The sequence below is a fragment of the Varroa jacobsoni genome, unplaced genomic scaffold (genome assembly GCF_002532875.2).
Source record: "Varroa jacobsoni isolate VJ856 unplaced genomic scaffold, vjacob_1.0 scaffold_997, whole genome shotgun sequence".
NCBI classification, from domain to species: Eukaryota; Metazoa; Arthropoda; class Arachnida; order Mesostigmata; family Varroidae; genus Varroa; species Varroa jacobsoni.
The window spans coordinates 215,983-236,894 of NW_019213899.1; the positions used below are offsets into that span (position 1 = coordinate 215,983).

Sequence of the window (20,912 nt, forward strand, 5' to 3'; positions counted from 1 at the left end):
ACTATACTGATCCAAAAAAATATATCTCTGCTACTGCTGTCTTTTTATATGTGACTTCTGAACAGCTTTACCCCGATAGAGAGAGCCACCACACAGTCTTTTAAGAAAGAATTAAACATTTCAAAATGGATTCATCTTCTTCTATGTACATGTATATAGCTTATTCCATTAAATGTCGTACTAACCGTGATATCAAACGTGTTCCGTAGAACTACGTCCAATGTCCCTTCCCCATGCTGGATTAACTCCACCGAAGGTTAACTGTTCTGTGTATCGGCGATGCTAATCTCTTCTAAAAATGCTTGCGAGGAGGAAGCAACTGAGAGGTAAACTGCTGGAAGAACGTTATCAACGCAAAGTCAAATTTGGCATCAACTTTCATTCCCGCCTTAACTTGATCTTTGTCATCGTGAAAAACGTGTAACGATTTACTCGATCTGACTCGATTAGCGATACCGTGCTCCAGAATAAAGATATTTGTTCAATGGATTAAACCTGACCTGTTGTCAATTTCACTCTCCAGAATTTATGGTCATATTCAGTATATATGCTTAACAATAGGCATATGCGAATTGTTTATATTTCGTATGGCTTATTCTAATAAATATAGAAGGTTTATAGGAAGACGTTTGACTCGGAAATACTGCCAACGATTCGCAACTTTGCGGCGTATACTAATATTAGAAATTTATACGTGCGGCATATAGTGATGCTGTTCCGTCGCACTAGGTCATCATATTCGAATACTGCAGCTTTTAATATACCCACTATAGGACTGTTTATATGTAGTGTGTTATGATGTGAGGTAAACATTTCCATTGAAATTTGAATCTCGTCGCGGCTTAAAATAGCTGTGATCATTCACAAATATCAGCTTAGGTACCACTCGGATAAAATATTTTTTTATGTAACAGTTTTGCTCTATACAAATTGACTGAACTTTGTATTTTTGATATAATAAACATCTGAGTAAAGCGCACGAAGTTTCCGACATATACGAATCAAATTGATGCTGAAAAGTCGAAAGTTGTAATTGAAATGATTTGTAAAATTGTAAAGCATTAGCCAAACTGTATTATTAAAAATAGCTGTGGATTATAGAATACATTTAAATATTTGTTCATTTCTTTATTAGCTACAAACATGTAAGAGTGGCCATTCTGCTGTATAGTTACACCTTGTACTAAGACAAGCAGTAGTTTCTTACATCTGATATTTTCGAGTATCTAATAAATACACAACAATCTCACCCTCGAAAACTGCAGATTATCGCCCGCTAACATACATACATACATGCCTAATAGATGAGGTAAGCTGACAGACGACGTTAGAACGTTAAAATGCCTTACAACTGTAATTAATATGTGCTCAAGGCAAGACCGAGTCTAGTTCAACGGTTCTCAAGGACGAACTGAGTTGAAACGGTTCGAATCAATGACCTGCAGCTCAGGCGAAACCACAGACCCTTACAGTAGCAAAATATTAGTTGAAGATCTGCCATGCTTTTGTGGTAAATTACTTCGCATATGTATTGTTTCTACGACGGAGATGATACTAATATGTCTCAACTGATACTGCCTGTATAATTGGACTGAGTTAATTTAGGCATTTCATTACCTTGTATATTTTGTAAGTCATCGTAGGCAGCGAGTGAAAGACGCGGCAGTCGTGGAGCGTTCATTATGTTTGAGGAATGGTTGCCTGCTGTTGGGTACGGCGCGCAGTACGCAACATCGCGCTCGTTGATATCAGAATTGCCGTTGTGATATGTAGCTTAGTTGGATCGTCCGTAATGTTCCAGAATGAGCCGAATTACCGCAAAGTGGAAAACGTATGTAGATCTGCCGTGGACGCTGTAACCTTTAAAATGATTTCTTCCGTGCAACGTCACACTGACACATACAAATACGTGAATCGTAGTCACATACTCGCACCAACTTAACTGATCGCTTCTCATCGATTTACGACCGTTCGCTTGCACGACATCGTCTCATTATAGATGTACGTCGTACAACAAAATAACGAGCAACGAGCTTGCGAAATTGCTTCACTCTAAACGCGAGCACAGGCAGCTAACTGAGACGCCTCGAATGACTGACGCTGAAAATGGCTGGCTAATTGTTTGTCACAGTTCAATAGACGGGAGAACGCCCTGCTCCGTTTTATTGTTTCATTCAGCCACCGAACAGCTGTGAATGGCCGTGGATAAGATAAGCTTTCTTCTCGTTTAGCCTCTAAGGGATTCGGACACAGTGGACACGTACGAAGTAACCGAGGCGGCAACAGCGAAAATGACCGGCACGAACTGGCTTAGAAGTTCGAAAAGGACGACGGCATGTAAAAGTGGACTTTGTCCATGTCAACGATAATAGCGAAGACGATGAGTAAATTCGCTGATTCTGTGGTAGCAAAAAACTGAGCTGATCATACTGCCAGAGCTGCTACTGCTGCTTGCTTACTTGCTCCGTTACTGTTTAGATTCATCCTTTTTGTCTCTATATTTTACAGTCATTGGAACGACGCTAGAGGGTAACATAAACACGCGGGAAAAGAGACCGGCAAACTGCCGAGCTGGTCTGAGAACAACGAATGACGTCGCTGGGGTACAGGCAGCCCTGTAGATGAGAGACACCTAGCATATGAGAGCACGCAAACACGGACATACACAGAAGTACCACACACGTAACAGAAGACCATGTAACGTCACGCCAGGGTGTTTCGAAAAATGTGTGCGCTACAATTTAGTTGGTCTATTCTATTTGACGGTACTGTGATTTAAGTCGCATAGAGACTTGTTTTGTTAAATGGCAGAACATTCGAGTGGCTCAATGCAGCCCATGCGCTCCGTGAACACCCGCCCGCGCTGATTCAAAACGGCCTCTGTGAGGAGACAACGCTTTATATACAAATTCAATCAGTGCCTGCAAGCCAAGTAGTTCAACGTGTAATTGATCAATCAAATCTTCTTTCATAAAAACATTTTTTATATCTAGAGCAGTCAGGCCGATCAGAAAACGTAGCGATGTAAAACCAGTGTAGTAATTAGCAAACAAAGCCAGAAGAAATATAAATAAAATGAAGTTTTTCGACTGGAAGTGGTATCGAATAAGGTTCATTAAGTTAGTGACAGTACTAAAACACTCGGTGATTGCCTGCAAATAGGCTCCACATGTATTTAAATTACACAGCGCAGAAGGATGCTTTAGCATAAGTTCACATGTCAGCTTCACACACCCCGCAGCAAATTAAAAAAACTTCTGGCTGATTGAATTTTGCACAAGTTTCCTAACACTAGCTGATTACACATGAGTGTAGATTGCAACAATGGACTGCAGCAATGTTGTAAGATAAATTAATAAATAGCCTAGTACAAAGGATGAAGGGTATGAATGCTTCTCAAACATCCTCAAAGTTAAGCATCAGTATTCTAAAGTCCTACTTATATAAACTTTTTATGAAGTTTTAGGTAGTGCTTATATACACATTGGTTAAGCAGCCTCGCTGCTTGCTATGACGATACGCTTCATCCGTAATGATAATATTACAGTATAACATTTTTACTATTACAGCAATATAATGACTCGGACTCAAGAAACAGGTTCATCATTAAAGAACCATTGTCGCGCTTTTTTACACGAATCGTAGACAATCGTAAAAATCCGCCTAAGTAGATCCTGTGATTAGAGCCTTTCGACTAATACGACGAAACGAATATATGTGGCAGAAACGAATACCGTATATTGCACTACGTATAATCCGACGACCTCATAAAAACGGCTAGCTCAAAGGTATAAACTCGTTACTAGCGGTTGGTTTGTAAGCTTCCTGCTTTACAGATGATTCCCACTTTTTATTATGAGAGAGGGAGAGAGATATTAACAACATAATATGAGAAGGTGTATAGAATTATGTAAATCAGCTTGCGTCGAATGGGTCATACGACTTCTGCTAAGTCTACAAAACCACTTTGAAAGATTTGCCACATATCCTAGAGTTAATACGAGGCGGCAGCAAGTGGCACGATATCTGTCATAATTTTTTCTGCATCGAGACGTTAGGTCTGTTAAAACCTGATTCCCAGCAGAGTCTGTGGTCGAATTCGTACATAGTAAAGTCAATAATGTCGTGTCTGTTCAGTCGGCCCACTCGCGCCCGAAACAAAGAAACTTGTGTGACTCTAAATTCGCTTTGGGAGCTTCCGGAGCTAGAAGCTCAAGACGACAACGTACGTCGTCGAACAGGAATGGCAAGCCAGCTAGCAAATACGTACAGGGACTTCGGGTTACTACGTGCAGCTTTCTCGTTTCAATAGATATAGTTCGGTTGCTCGAGATTTCCCACTGTAAGATCTCACCAACTGATGCGTATTCCATACATTTTTATTTGAAGTGTGCCGCCTATGTTTCAGAAAACATAGAACACAGTTTATAAATTTGATTTACAAATCGCGAGCGCCGAAAACAAGCCAAACGGAATAGCGGCAAATAGAGATGAAGTTAACTTTAAAATATTGACAAGAAATACAAAATAACAGTATTAAGAAAAGATTGTTAGGCACCTAGTTAAATCATTTTCTAAAATGCAAATCTCACGCATAGGTTCAAGTAATGAATAGGTCCTGGAGCATACAGTAATCCATAGAGTAGTCCATCCATAGAATAATAATCCAATAGAGAACTTCAATACCGGCTTTGGGTTTCAGGATCCATAAAGCTTTAACATATGAAACGATGTTTAGAATTATAACTAGGGTTTACTGAAGTAAGTTGCGATGGTAACTATCGACTCTTAAGGCTAAAACATAGGCTTGACAAACAAAAGTGAAACTTATCTAGTTGAAACAAAAAGTATCAGAAGACTCTTTATGTCCTTGATTAAAGTTGTGCAAAGAACGTTACATATTTTATATATTATATATTATTATATTATATATTACATACGAAAGTAGTATTTTTTCAACAACATTTCAATACCTTATAGAAAAAAAATTGATAAACGGCTGGTAACTCAACACCTTTCAGTTGAGAAAAATAGATTAAATATAGAAAACGAACATTTGCCCTTGAAGTGCTTTTATTTTATGTGTCCTATCATATATCAATATTTCATTGTGTTGCTGAATTGAGAAGGAAAGATAGCTTTTATAGATCCATCTGGTCCTGCCAGGAAATCATCTTACAAAGTTTCGTTAAAATACGATACGTAGAATCGTATCCCGATTATTTGAAAAAATGCAGATCCGTTGACTTAGCGAGTTTATATCTTATAAAATGCGTAATGCCGTTGGAAAGCCAACCCTTATCCCCCTCCCCCTTTGCTTACAAACAGTGTTTAAACGTTCCGCATTAAAAACTGGAGACGACCTGGTACCAAAGAGAGTCAGACTATGCTTGCACTACAGGAAAGCAGTATCGAGAGGTCAAGCCGAACTGTATAGCGTCAATTTTACGAGTTTGAATTTGAAAATCTTAGACTAAGAAAATTCGAACCGTACCTTATGACATCTATCGGAGCTTGAGAGGACGGTCTTTTCTTTAATAAAAATTTAGAAAAAAACTGACACATTTTGGTAAATTACACATCTATTAATTAGAATAAAAATCTTTCATGCCCCAAAATAGAAGCAGAATCAATATGTTCTCTACCACTGTAAAATGACAATTTTAAAACATTCAAGTAAACAAAAATTCTAATCGACTGGTTGGCCACCTGTGAAGGCATTATTACCCTTACCTCCAAGATAGAATGTGTGTTTGTGAGCAGAAGTCTTGTGATTAAGGCCATCACAAAGTATAAACAGATCAACAAACAATCAAATACAGCGTCACTAACTGTCATTGAAGCTTTTTCCCTTACCTAGCTATCACTCGAGAGACATAAAGGCCCAGATTTCGGAAAGGGAAAATCTACTATGAATTATTATTAATATGAGGAACACATTTACTCGTCACCTACAACAGTCTATTTTAAACATAAGACGAACGACTTATATTTTATGCAACTTGTGTTCGATTCCTGTACACAAGCAAAAAAAGGTATTCAATATTGGCCAACGTTCGTCTACTACATGAAGGTCACATGTGAAAATTCCGCAAACAGGACAATTTTGTCAGCCATAACGAATTTGTTGTATTATTATGGAAAGACCTAGCCTTCGTCTGGTAAAGAAGTGCGTGAATGCATGTCCGTTACGACAGACGGCCGGTCAAGGTACCAATATGAACGCACCCGCCTTTGTATTGATACCAAGAGACACATCTAAACTCGGAATAAACCCTATGCGTTGTTGATACTTCGTCAACATTCTTTGTATGTGCTGGAACTGTCATTCTTGGAACAGCCATGTTTATTCAATGTACCCATTGTTTCCCGTGATCACGTCTTTAATGTAAGACTTAAAGCACTCATTGAACCATAAATAATTTTTTCATAGTAATCGTTCCTCAAGCGATATTGATAGACCTAACTCGTCGTTTAAATACGCTATATACACCAAACGGCAGCGCAATTCAATTTTCGTTTGATATGAATCAAAGTGGCCAATAATGGCAAAAAGTGCCACAAAATACAAACACTTTAAAAAATCATTGAAGTTTACCCGAACGAACCATTTTGCAATTGATGGTCGCTTAAAAACGACGTTCGGTTTTTTATACAAAAGGGCCAAGTGTATCAAAAATAGGTTTTTTTTAATTTCGAAATTGAATTCTGTTATAGATTCCAGCTGAAGTCTTAAAGACACTTGTCGCAGAAACAGCTCACTAAGCAATGAAATGCCCATCCAATCAAAGGAATACGAAGTGTCTCAAGTCCTGCACGTTCCAGGACGTCGAAAGTTTTCATTGATGAAAAAACATTTAGCACCTACATAAGCGTTATTTCAGCACCAAGCAACGACGGTACTGAGTTATGGTTCGCAAAAACGGCATAAAATATAACAAAGTGTACCATTATCTTAACTGAAGAAAAGTGACTCACAACATTAACTCTTTTTTAAGTTCCCTCAGTAAAGATTCGATTGGGTGGAAACGTAAAAAGTTACTTTGCTAGAAAAGAGCGCGTAATCTGAACTGAAGCAAACGTCATAACATTTAATTCAGCCCTTGCACTGATTTTCCTACTCTTTATTTGACTGATCCTTTTTAGAGTCTACTCGGCAATTTATTTTCAGATATTATTATCAGCGTACCTCAACTGTATACGTACCGATTACGGGTACGCAGCCGGATCAGCATAAGAAGCTACATTAGCTGGCACGACCCTTTTTTGGGTCCCGTATGCCCTACTGCCCCCCCCACCCCCAGATATGCCAAACGTGACAAGTGAATTTGAAATAATGTGATTTTTACGTAAAGATGCGTTCAGAAAGCAGTGCAAATCTGTTATCGAAAAGACCTGTAGGTATATTAAAGGCTATTGTATTAAAATAATGGCTTTCTAGACCATAAATGCTAATGTCAAAGCATCGGTAGTACATGGTCATTGCGGTTCCGCTGTTGTGCCAAAACAATTTTTCTTACTGCTGCAACGTTTCCATTACCTTGTTATTTTTCTGCTCCCTATAGCATTACCCCGTCATGTTCGTTTATGAGCCGATTCATGAACTGGGTTCATGGGATTTAGGTTAAAGATCCTCAAAAAAACTTTTTATAGACTCTACTCTAAGTATAAGAGTGATCTAAGAAACGATCGCAAATCCATTATAAATACACTTGTAGCCGTTCCTAGAAATCTCGGTTTAATGTAATATAGGAAGCAGTTTCGAGCGAATACCCGAAGGTCTAGGATTCAGTAGGCGAGACCCTTGCAGCACCAGATCACTTTCGTAGTGAATACATTAGCCATTGACCTCCTCAAAAACAGAAGAAAGTTCAGTAGCCTCTTATTTGTACTTTTCGTATTTCATCCTCCCTCAACTTCCATCTCTCAAAGTACGAATTTGGATTGGCAAGTAGGTTGTGTGTGTCAAGCTCCAATTCAACGAGGGTAAATTAAACACGAGTACTTAACTTGATGCAAGCGCCGCCCTTTGTTGTAGCTAGTGTGAATATAAAATAAGAGCATCCATATTTAACGTGAAAAAATCCCGAAAGTCAATATTGACCTTTTAAACGTTGTCCTCTTTCTTGTCTCGTAAGCTCGACGCACACTGCATACAAAGATGTACACGTACCATGATTCTAAAAGGCTATTAGTAATATCATAATAGAGGTATTAGCGTGCTTTTATTCAATGGCCCACTTACCTGGGGGGCGTTCGCTCCTCCGAAAAAGCGGCACAGTTTCGCCCAGACATGCGGTCTTCGACTCCATGAATTAGCCAAATACGCACTTAATTTTCCAGACACAGATGTAGCATGTTCGACTAATGTAAAAAGGTCCTTCTGTACAGCACACTTGTCAGAAAAGATTTACAATTTCTTTAAAAATGGCTCAATTTTTCCTAGCTTTTTTTTTCCATATGAACGGGAGCTTGATCGTGATCCGAGCTTAGCCTCTATAAGCCATTTTTTTTTGTATATCAGGTAGTTTCGGTATTTTTTTCAATGTCATCTAAACCAGGAATATTACAAGTTCGCGATCCACCATTGAAGTTTAAGTGCCTCTGGGATACTTAAACAGGTAACACAAGTGGAGATAATTTTAAAGCGTAATACTTGACACTTCTCAGCACACGCAAAATGTTTAGTCGCAAAACTATATAATTCGTGTTTGTAGGCTTGCATAGTCTTTTTCAATTAATATTGACATATCGTATTCAATTTGATTTATTTTACGCGCTTATATATATATAAAGCGTGTGAACTTCTATGAAAAAATGTTAGCTTAAACTTAACGCTCTAACGTTTAACGCTTGCTTTGTGCTCTCGGAGACTGGTTTACACCAACACACATTCTCACGCATGCATTTATAGGGACGTTCCGAATTTAATTGTTTCCAAGTTGAGAAGCGCCCAATACTACTCGTCGCTCTCTTACGCCATTCTCTAGCGTCGGATAAAATGTATCACACTTTCGACACAGATAGCAGCCAGTTGTTAGAGACGCGCTAGCTTGTTCAGCCTGTAATCCATTTAAATAAATTTAGATTAACAAACAGTAGAGGATGATTAGGTTCTTGCTCCGTTCAATTACCTACCGTTCAATTAACTAGAATAGATACAGTCGCCGCAGGACTAGTTGCATAGCGACACGACGGAACGGGCCGAGACAATAGTAAGACATTACTGACATTTCGATGGCTCGAGCAGTTGTCCAGCGCCCACTTACGTCACCATTCCAAGCGTCACTTCTCACTCAAAGACCTGTTGACTCGGTCGAGATATTGTTGTTTCTCGTAGAAGCAGTCAAAAGCGGTGTCGCATATTTACAATGAGCCTGAATTATCAGGCCATATGGATACGTTGAGCAAATTCGAGGCTGTTTACGATATAATCAGAGCTGTAAGACATTGTAATGGCATTGTATCCATTCACGAACGTTAACATCTATTCGTAAATGTGAATGCTCTAACATCGTAGAAATAATCGTATCAAGCTTCTAAATATTGGAAGCTCAATGTACGGTAAGACTTTACAGTAACAATACAGGACGCCAACAACAGTTTTTAAACATTCAGACAGTAAAATGAAGCAAATTATTTCTTGTAGCTAAGTAAATAATTTAAGGACTATTTTGGTTTATCTTAAAGCTGATTCCGAACGCGTGCTGTAAAGGAGCTTTACTACCAGGGTACTCCAGTACCTGTTCCTTGTCCATAGATCCACTCGATCGATGCATTGATACGAAATACATTTGAAACTTCCACATTGATTGGGTATTACACCTCATAAATCTAAGTTTAGTGATAGAAGTTACTGCTACTCCATCTAGATGTCAGCCAAATTGTATTCATTATACAATGCATCAGTGAAGTTGTAGATGAAGTGTTATAAGGAAACGAAGTTAGATATGCTTATCTCACTGAACTTTTATGGTAACTAGAAAAGTTGTTTGTAGTACTTCGGATTATTAATTACCACCTAAAGGATATAATGCATGGTTTAGAATTTCCGACGTGACGAGAACTCGGTCGCTCCGGGCAAACTGGCTGACGCCCCGCGTAATCAATAGTGAGCAAAAATCTCATTCTACAAAATTTTGTGAAAGTGAAACCGGTTCTGACAATAGACCGCCTGACATCAGCCTGGAACGCGAAATAAGCGAACATGATTTGCTTCAGGGGCACACTTAAGGCAATAAGATAAATATATCATCGCATAGTGAATTATCGTCGCTTGATCAAAACGGCGGCGTAAAAATACGTCAGCCAATATACGATACATTAGTCTACTCGAGGCGCCGTTAATTTTGCCACGAATGTCATGGAAACCATTTTGTTTGCATAATTTCATCATATGCCCCTAAGTAAAGTATTCATATAATAGACTGGCCATTTTTTATAGAGCTTAAACGATTTACAAGCAAAATTTACAAGTCGGAATAAAGTATGAGAAAAACGTTAAAGTTGTTAGTACATTTAAACCAAGGCAGCTCCCCATTGTGATTCAACCTGATGCGTTGTTCTGTTCTAATCACATTTATATTCAATAGTAAGAGATGACAGTTCAGAAAAATTGTCAAGCTCGAGGTTTACAATAAGATTTACTAGCCTTTTCTCAGAACCCTTTCGCTCACGCCAAATCGACCAGCATGCCTTTTCGAAGCAATGCCGTCGTCACGACACCCAAAAGTCGTTGTACTTCGGACGATAACAGACAACAAGCCAAGAGGCCACTCCACTGTGGGCTCAATAGGGACCCCACGACACCGCCACTACCCGCAAGAGTCGGAAAATACGAATCATAATCGACTCCTATCGTATCACGTGCACAGTTTCGGTTGATCTTTTTGAAAATATAAAATCTCAATAGTAAACCCGATAAGCAAGTGGATGACACTCAAGCACATAGGTGCCTTTAGTCGATATTTTCTCAGAAGTGAATAAATCGTGGTAGACCAATTTCGAGCACATAAAGAAAGAACCCTTGACAAATAGACTGATACAGTTTACCTTACCCTGTAGCACCGATTATTTTTAACGGTAGCGCTAGGCAAATTTTCACTTTGTTATACTATTATAGGTTCCCAAGTTGTAAACTGAGAGATTCGTGTCGATTTACTCTAGCAGCGTACGAAGTGGCCAACTTAGATTTGCCAACTAATACTTCATAATATCAAGTTTACCTTGCAATCGAATCGCATGTAAGTTCACTGTCACCATAAATCCGTCAAAAGGTAACCAAATAAAATTGTCATAATGATATTTTTTCAGAACAAAAACGTCTTGGTGCGATAGTAGTAAACAAAGAAGATACTCATGGCGTTAGGCATGAGTTATTAATGTGGCTAGCCATTCAAGTTATTTAATAGTTTGATATATATCGAAGTTACTTGTATAATCTCATTCGTCAAGTATCAATTGGTAATATCCAAAAAATAATTGATACGGTCAACGTCAACGTTAACTTAACATAGTTGTATTTAGCTATTTAATAATAATAATAATAATAATAATAGTAATAATAATAACAATCCATGTCTATGACAAAGTTATTCAACTGAATGTACCAGTGGAATAAATCGTCCTATATTCCACCGTAGAATAGGCTATATCCAGCAACATGAAGCAGCGTTCATATTTAGGCGCGCTTGAGGGATTCCTTCACGAACCAGCCTAGGATGCTAACTCCAGTACACTATACATATTAATATACGATATATGATAATTAGCAATTTCAATATATCTAGCGCGGACTAGGAGTGTGGCGATGGGCACTCGGTTCAAATTCAATAGCCTAATTAATAGATATTAATGTTAGCATTATTTTAAAAAATAGTCACTGAGCAAGAGCTAAGGCACTTCATGGTTTTGAGTTTGCCTTTTTACGCAATTACGGGAAAGCCTGGACGTTATTCAAATGCTGAAATGCAGAATGTCACCTGTAAGTTTTCATTAATAATCAATAAAAAAAATTTCAAAACGATATTATGTTCTTATATGATCCTTTTTTACCAGCGATCAACGATCGCTGACACGTATACATATGCTTGCCACGTGTGGGTATCGCCTGCATAGTCACCTAGTTCAGTAACCCTTATCGTTCTATTATGCCTGTTGACATGCGCATCAAACATGACACCTTGTTGTGTTGGGATCGTATTCGGATAAATGGATAATTTTTAATCGCCGGCCATTTTTACAGACAGGACCATGCTATGGTAACTACAGCCTTACATTTAGGACTTAATTCTGCTGTGTGTTTTCTTGCTTCAGAATGCCGTTATCGCCTTGCCGAAACTACAGCTGTACAGATAATCTCTGCAGAGTTATAACGTAACATTTAAAGTACCGTTTCAGCGATTTTTCACTAGGCCCACAAAGGGGTACGTAGTTCAAAGCATTTCATTGACTGCTACCATTTAAATCAGTAGCGAACAAAACCTTTTACATTTTCTTATAACTGGTTTCAGTAAGAGACGGAGCGAAGTAGAATGTTTTCGTCGTCTCATTAAAAATGCCCTGCGTAGCAGTAAGGGAGAACGAGCTCGGGTCGGTTATCTGTTCCCAGTAAGCTCAGTTCCCGCACAGTTGCCACTGCTCGATATATATGCTTATTAAAAAAGCAAGACCCATATGCTAAAATTAGTTCGAATACACACATAACTATCGTCATATCCAGGCTACCTTTCCGCTTGCTGCGAGTTTCCATCACGATGACTCGGATATAGATCCAGGCAGTTCGTTCAGTGGTCTCAGCTAAAGGTCGGTCATAAGGCAACAAGGCCTGGCATCCATTTTCTGGAACCTCTACGATAACATCGGTAAGATGGAGATACTATGCTCGTACTATATAAATCAACACAATCATGCTGACGCTCTTAGGTTGCCTACGCTAACCAGGCAGTGTCGCCTATCGGTTAATAGGCTTCTGCTCGTTCACCATCATTTTCGCCGATGCCGCCGCCATCGTCCGCTGTCGTTTACATTTACTTGCGATCTACACCGCACTCCACCCTGGGTGTGGGCGTAACTTAGAGTAAAACCGACTCAGGTAGGTTTTTTCCGACAAACCCCTCCTCTGATGATAGTAGCTCAAAACCTAGCAGGCAACGCCCCAGAAATCCACTTCTTTCCGTCATCCAAAAAACCCGAATCGTTCCTTTTTTGTTTTGGTCTTCAATTAGAGGACGTAGTATTCGTAATCGTCAAAGCTATAACTTCGACGATCTCGTTGGCCACAACAACAATTGTAACTAAGTCAATATCTGTCTATTTAAATGGGCTTGTTACACATAGTAGTTACGTTTTGGGTTTCTAAGGAAGTGATGTATAAATGCAAACTACAAACAACGGCGATTGGGTCTGGTCTCGGTACGATGGGTCGTCAACCACCAATTCTAGTCTTCAAAAAGTCTTTTACATGACTGCTGCTTATCAGGAAATATTTATATCGCAGCTGCATTCTAATATATCTGTAGTTAAAATCCTTCCTTTCGTATCTCAGTTATATATGCGAAGAGTGAGATGACTAGGGTAAAGGAGTGTGGCCGTGAAAGAATGAAATATATTTGCATGTCTCGATATTTACATAGAGAGTTAGTGTCTGTACTCACCGACCGGAGTGGCATCGCTAAGAAGTAAATGGTCGGAAGGATCTGGGAATTTATCGACACTTCCATGCTTAAGCACTGGACCCAGGACGTTCAGCATCGGTGTTCCAAGTGCTGTTTGGCCTGCCGGGCTCTCCATCAGACCGCAAGCTCCACTGTCTGCGGAACCCGGAATATTTGAGACGCCCGCCTGCAGCACATTATATTCAATTTTTCGGTTAGTTAATGGAACCGCAATAGAGCATAAGCATCTGGTTGGTATGTACCTCACCCAGGTTTGGTATGTGCAGACTTGGCTATAAAAATTAGCAACACCAAAACCTAGGTATTCCGTATTTCAATCCGTAATATAATTCATGTGAAGCTGAAATTCCTCAACAAAATATCTCGTGTAGATGAGCAACTATTCATGGCTTATATGCCATTCAAAGCAACTGTTTATCTAGCTGTCCTGTAGTGTGCAAAGGTCCATTAAAACATTTATAGTGCACTTTCTATATTGAGGTCATCTAAGAGACTTGAGAAAGGATCGAAATTAAAAATAGCTATTAAGCACAACCTTGAACATCGGGAGACGTTAGTTTTCCCAGAATATCATTGTGAATGATTTTAGGGACCACCAATAAAACAGTACAACTTATACATATCAAAGTTGTATTAAACGTGAATAAGTTAGAGTATACCCTAGTCACAATGACAAACCATGCGTCTGGTGTAAGCTGTCGCACTTCACAGAAGAATTGTTTAACGTGAATTGGCCATCTTCAAGAATATCATTGCTAGGTCGTATTCACAGATCTTAATCCAGTGGCATTTACATCAAGAAGAAGTTTTATACGCGATATATGAACCAAACGATCATAGTCATTATTTATATTGATAAATACTCGTTTTCTTTGAATGATCAAGTGCCGCTATACTGAAAAATATTTAATATAATAGCGACAGAGAAGCTAGCGAAATATGGTTGTTTGAGCTAAATATCAATTATTACCATATTAGAGTCACTCGATATTTTTCTCTATTCGGAAAAGCCTAAAAATGCAAATTTGACTTTAGTGGTCCGTTTGGATTTTTCCGCTTTTTTTAATTTTAAAATTTAATTTTAAAATTCAACTTATCTGCCTTACTTAGACGATCAACGATAACTATCAATTGATTATTATGTTATGCTATCTTCACCTTAAACGATGCAAACATGTTTCTACGTTGAACCGACGACATCAGTGGAAGGCGTTGGCTGAAGTTCGAGGAAGTGGTTGAGGTTTTTTGTGAGAATTCGTGTAACGTAGAACTAGCGAAGCTATTATTACCTCCAGATGGCAAGAGGCGAAACATGAGCTTGATTGCATCCAATTATTATCGCCACGACTTTTCTTTGACGATCGTACGCATGTAACGTCGAATCTCCCTGTCTTCACATTGATTCAGCGATACACGTAGCCATGCCAGCCAATGAGTGCACCTTACTTAACTAGCGTTATCAATAACTGTATTTACGTATGTAGGACAGAAGCTTATCTGAATGCTTTGTCAAAATCAGTCAGAACAGCTACGACAGATCGGGCCCGAGAATGCTGACTCTTCTATAAGCTCGTTACGCTCTGAACATGTTGAGGTCATTATTAGGTCTGCGCAGTCTCAAGTGTGAACGGATGTATAAACATTTTCGGTTCCTTCATCGTTGCATTTTTACTATGATAAACTGACACATTGTCTTCATAGTCAGAGTCAGAGAGAACCCTGAGCACAATGTTTCAGTTGCAGTAAATATCTGAGAAACGGCTAATTGGGGTAGTGGCTTTAATACCATATCGTATCGATGAATTAGGGAGAGAAATTTAGATTGGCCTACATTTATTCTAGTACATAATGCAATGCTTCCAGGTTATCCTACAATCGGTTAATCTATTAAGTTCGTGTTCTTTAACGAACTAAAGTGAGGACGGTGAGACAGATCCGTGAGTGCGTCGACTTGGACCCAAAATCAGGAAGCTGAAGCGAGTGGATTATGATCAAAAAGGATTTCGTCTTGCGTTGTACCAGTTTTCGCGAATATGAAATGACTATTATGGACAGCATTAGGCTGACTGAGCAGATAAAAGCCAAATAATAAGTCGGCACATAGGTATGTTTAGACGCAATTCAACGATATAATAGTAAAATTTCCAGAAAGCGGCCATCTTGTAACAGATGCTCGTTAATCGATCTCCTTATCGCAATGGTGTCATACACTGTCGACAATGATTTATTTTTCAGCCAGCAGACCTATTTGTGCATCTAGTTTAGTAGATAATGTTACTCATAGCAGATTGTTACGCGAATTGCTATGTTTTGCGTACCCTTTGTCAAATGGCATAGATGTCCATTTACGTTTTCCTTTATTTTTATTATAGATTTCAGCGGGATATCCTTCCCGTATTAAAAACGCGTAGCAGTTATAAGAAGAATTCATTCACTCTATGGGTTCCATTACAATTTTCGTGTATGAGAGAAATCGTGCAGAACACGGAATTCACGGAAGGCCGAAACAGTTTCTAGACAGTAGGGGGTCGCAGTGACGGAAGATGGCAGACGAAAACATTGGAAGACATTAGTTGGCAGCCGGTTTCTCGAAATGCTCACATCTGAAATGAATAGTTTGAAAAAAAAAATTAATAATACATTCTTAGAGGAAATATCGTGCAAATTTGGTGCATCGTTAATTATAAGTGAGACCTCTTCGGTTAACGAACCAGCTTCTGTGGCATCAAGTCTATGATATGGTCGCTTAACCTTAATGAATTTGAGTCAGACTGGCCGCACATCAGCCAACTGATGCGGGGAACGAAGCAATGATGCAACAAAAACAATCAGTTAGGGATAGAATCTTCCACTAGAACAATGTCGAGTATCAAGGGCCGATGACTGAAAATAATTAATTTAGCTGTTAATAGTGCTCCTACCAGTGTCTATGATTTAAGTCAAAAGTATTATCCAGTCAAAAGAAGCTTATCTTAAATTTAACGGGTTTCTATGAAAAAGTCAGAAGGCTCGATTTTGGGTATAACCGCAGCTGTATGATGCTGCTACCGACTGTCGCAATTAGAGGCTTGGTAAGGCTTGTCACATTTCAATAAGAACAGGACCGAGTAGCATCACTCAAGCTGTGCCATGATGACAGTTTCCTAATCCAGCTCAAAGATAGTCCTGGCCTGACTCTAAAGGCCAGTCTTGAGGTCAAATCCGTTAGTGCTTTATCCATCAAGCTGGCGTATTGCGGTTTTTTTTAATGTAGTTTTTCTATTAAAGTATTTCAGTAAAGCCACCGCATTCCTTCAATCTATCAACTACTTAACTGCGTTATCCTATTACCCAATTTCATTATACTGTCTTAATTATTCGGTTATTCTGTTTTAATTCATGTCTTGAACATGGCCGTATTTCCAGTGCAAACAGATCGTCGCGGTGCGCCATGGTTAAACTGTTACGTTACGGTCATTCTATCAGCTTACGGTGTAATTCATCTTAACTTTCAAAGCCATATATATAAGTATGAAGCCGCTTTATATTCAACGCCATGGCGCGGATGAAAATGGAGGTGGTCAAATTTCCCGCCAAATCCCTTTTTCGTGCCCGGTGTACAAGGTACGAAATAGCAAATGGTGTTTGTAGCTAAATTTCCCACACCTTCTTAAACGTTGTTAAAGTAACTATTTAAAGGATTCACTTTTAAGTTTCTTTTTAACCCACTGGGCAAATTTTAGCTGACGATGAATCTTGCCCCGGGCGTGCCATTTGTATGTCCTGATTAATCCAAGCTTATAGCTAAACATTAAAAAAATTATTGAGTAGTTGACATAATCAGACACACATCAACCAAACTTTAACTGATTTAAAAGTATAGGATATCAATTCATCGTATTACGAACATATTACAAGGGTATTTTTCTTGTAAAAACAGCTGAACCGAAATTTGCAAAGACCTATTTTTTTCTAGCTGTGTGAAGTTTAAGCTAGAATAAAAAGCATCCAGTATTCTGACCACACGCTGACAGCGACGGAATATATAGGCTCTTAATATGACCTTGAATGAGGATTCTTCACGGTACGCTATTTACACTATGCAGTATTCAACACTGGTGTCCTAGCACATAATGGCTACGACCTGTAAGATCTCATAATGTCGTTAATTTTGCTTTTTAATAAACATATTACTGACTGTCACAATACCTCAGTACGATTTACTTAGTTCGTGATAGCTATGAAACAGTTCATAATTTCCAATCATATCAGCATAAACTAAAGCAGCTAACAATATCCATAAACACAATTTGGCCCACCTTCATCATTTGTGTCTTGGGGACCAGCTGTGGAAGTTAATACGGACTGCCATGGAGACAAGCACCATGTTAAAATTTTGAAGAACCAAGGAAATCTACTAAACTACTTTAACATGGGCAGCTTTATGATACGATTTACCTGTATCTGAACTCTACTTAGTTTCGTGGGTCTTCATTTCATAAGCCATATTCCTTACTGCCTTTCAGTGCACTTGTATACCCGTGCTTGCTACGAGAAATATATCGATATACGTATCGGTTGAACACTATATAAAGGCGCTGATAATAAAGCAAATTATAGTTATTATATTTCCTATTGTTATGCAATAGAGAAGTCACGACTGGATAACTGTAAATTAGAGCAATATGGTATTAAAGTATTTAAAGTTACAATTTTCTATGACATAATCTAGTTTTCCGATACGCAGGGCAGCGATGAATGTTTCGAAATCGTTATCTACTCATGATCTGTTATGTCAGTTTAATGGCAGCCCATCGTGACAAACCGGCGGCAGTGAGCACCGAAATCTTTATTAACCCGTGGGGAAAAATTTAATGCCGCTGCTAGGAAGTACTTAGATGAAATGCTCAAATTAGGTGTAGTACGCATGTATTACAATTATAAATTCTATGTTCATTTGTATATTTTACGGTTTTTTTTTTTATAAATTCTATACTCTCTCTTTGCTTCTTTAACGATTGTCTCGAACGGATGATATGGACGAACTAAAAGTAGTCAGAATAGGTTTTAAAGAATACATGACTCCCTACTATAATATACTACTATTTCTTAACTGAACGAAACTACTTTTTAGCTTGGTAATGTTGGTCCAAATCATTGAACAAGGTCCTTAAAGCCTGATATAGTATATTTTTTATAAATCCTCAAGGTGCACTCACTTTAAGCAGTCTTCTGTCTTGAAAAAACGTGCCGGCTTGAGAATCAAAACTAACCACTTCTAATAAGCTAATAAGAGTTTCCTATAGTAAGCACAAGTATCATACCGGGCAATAACGGCCAACAGGTATGAATACAATAAGCTAAATTTTATACTGTAAAATAATAATGCAGAAAAAATATTGTATATTTCAATCTATAGATTTTTAATTTATTCGTACATAGACATTTTCCATCAATGAAGATCCAAGGACAAATTGCTTGCTTAAAATTTGAACAATTTTTGCTACTTCTGCGTTAATTATTCGAAAGGCTTTTGTACCTAAACTCAGAAACATTTAGAATTCAGATAGACCGTTGCGTTTTTCAACAAAAATTAATGAACTAAACAAGGATTTATAATTATTACGAAGCTAATATAAAGTGATAGAGTGCGAGGTACGCACACTGAAGAGGAAATGAACTTTTCTAGGCCGGGCCATAGAGCGTAGTAAGTGTGAGTAGATTAAGCAGACAGGCGAAGGCCAGCCGTTCTCTACATTTTTTAGCGCTTTTGTGCTCGCTGAATTTTTCTTTATTAAGTAAACGCATTTATTCCATTGAAATTGTCAATAAATATATTGCCATAGCAAAAACGACTTCCAAAGCGAACAAAAGGTGTTTATCGCTTAAATATCAGCTAAGCAAAATTCTTATTAAATCTACAAATTTCGTGATGCATAAAGTGGGTGCTGGTGAAGATTGCCTATTTCGTTCTAATTAATCTAAGTGGACGAGGGCGCTTTGCGGACAATTAGAGGTGAATCTGTGATAAAAGAAGAAACAACAAATAGAGGCCAAACGTGGCAGGGGACGCCCGCTCACGCAGGCGGGTCACGGCCCCATTGCAGTGCCAGTTCCCGACTGATGCTCTGTTACTTTCGCTCCACTGAATGCGGGGGCCGTCCCAGCTGGCCGCATTTCGGTGTCAGGTCGGATGCAGCGTACGGCATAGGGCACAACGACGAAGCGCATATAATAACGCATCGACAAACGGCAGCCCGATACGCACAATGAACAAATTCATACCTAGCCTTTGCACTGATTCCTCTATATGGACACAAAATCCGAAGGTAAAATGGCACTTTATTAGGTAAATCGTGACCGCGATCACCAGTTATTTGATTTTGTTTTTTATTCAAGGCGAATGATCGATAATGCACCCTAAAAAACAAAGCACCAATGTACCAGATGGTTCAGCGGGCTCAGAAGCGCACTGCGCCGATGCCGTACGTCGTAATCAGTAATAATCAATCACTAATGATAATTGAGTTAATTATTATCTTGTTTTTAGTTATTTTCGGTTTAGGCTTATCTTATTTCAACTTATGTTTTGAAACTCAGCTAATTTTTTTTCTAAGTTCATCTACATTTGGTGCATTGTCGACGGGCCCGCTAAGTTAGTTTTGAAGTCAATTCCTGTCCGAAAACCGGCCTATGCCATGCTGCTTGTCCAAATACATGTCCCTTCTTGTACCGCGAAACGAAAGTAACTTCCGTACAAATTTGGGAATGGAGTACCAATTTTTTTTTGGGACAATCAAGAATGACTAGGCTTCAACATGGGTTTTACTCTAGAGAGTAAAGGGTACTCTACTGCACGTCTTTAAAACAGCATAAATACTAAAGCAAATGTAGAGTGCTACACTCGTCGACATATTATCGAAAGGTGAGGAACTACTGTTGCTGTTTCTCAACGTTGGTTTACATGTAGTTTTGGCAAGCCGTAACGTTTTGGTAATTTTGGACGGATATTTTTGCGTCCGCGGATTTTGCTCTAGTGTAGATTATTATACAGTTTTCTCTTTCTGAAACCCTGGCTGGTTTGGCTTTTCCCTATAGTAATATCGGGCAATAGTAATCTGAGTTATTAGTGGCTGTTTACACTGCGATTGCTGATCAGAAAATCAATATTATTCTAGTTTTTCGTCTGCATATATTCGAATAGGTAGATTCTTCTACTTAGAACAGATAGGGAGAGGGGTAACGTTTTGGGTAAAT

The 20,912-nt window shown here is 38.7% G+C and overlaps 1 protein-coding gene across 6 annotated transcripts in view; it reads right to left on the minus strand.

The window, feature by feature from the left end:
• ATP8A (ATPase phospholipid transporting 8A1) overlaps nt 1–16,014 on the minus strand; it is a 52,106-nt gene extending 36,092 nt beyond the window's left edge. The window contains exons 1-2 of one of the 6 annotated variants that reach the window (XM_086970569.1): nt 13,656–13,767; nt 8,246–9,062 (exon numbers count right to left, since the gene is read on the minus strand). In XM_086970569.1, the coding sequence (XP_086826695.1) occupies nt 8,246–8,312 (67 nt within the window). In that variant the 5' untranslated portion in view covers nt 8,313–9,062; nt 13,656–13,767. Of the gene's footprint in view, nt 1–1,617; nt 3,365–8,245; nt 9,181–13,655; nt 13,843–15,994 lie in introns of those variants that run through there. The other 5 variants (XM_086970570.1, XM_086970571.1, XM_022842512.2 and 2 more) reach the window with 5 other exon arrangements.
• Nucleotides 16,015–20,912: the final 4,898 nt, after the last annotated feature.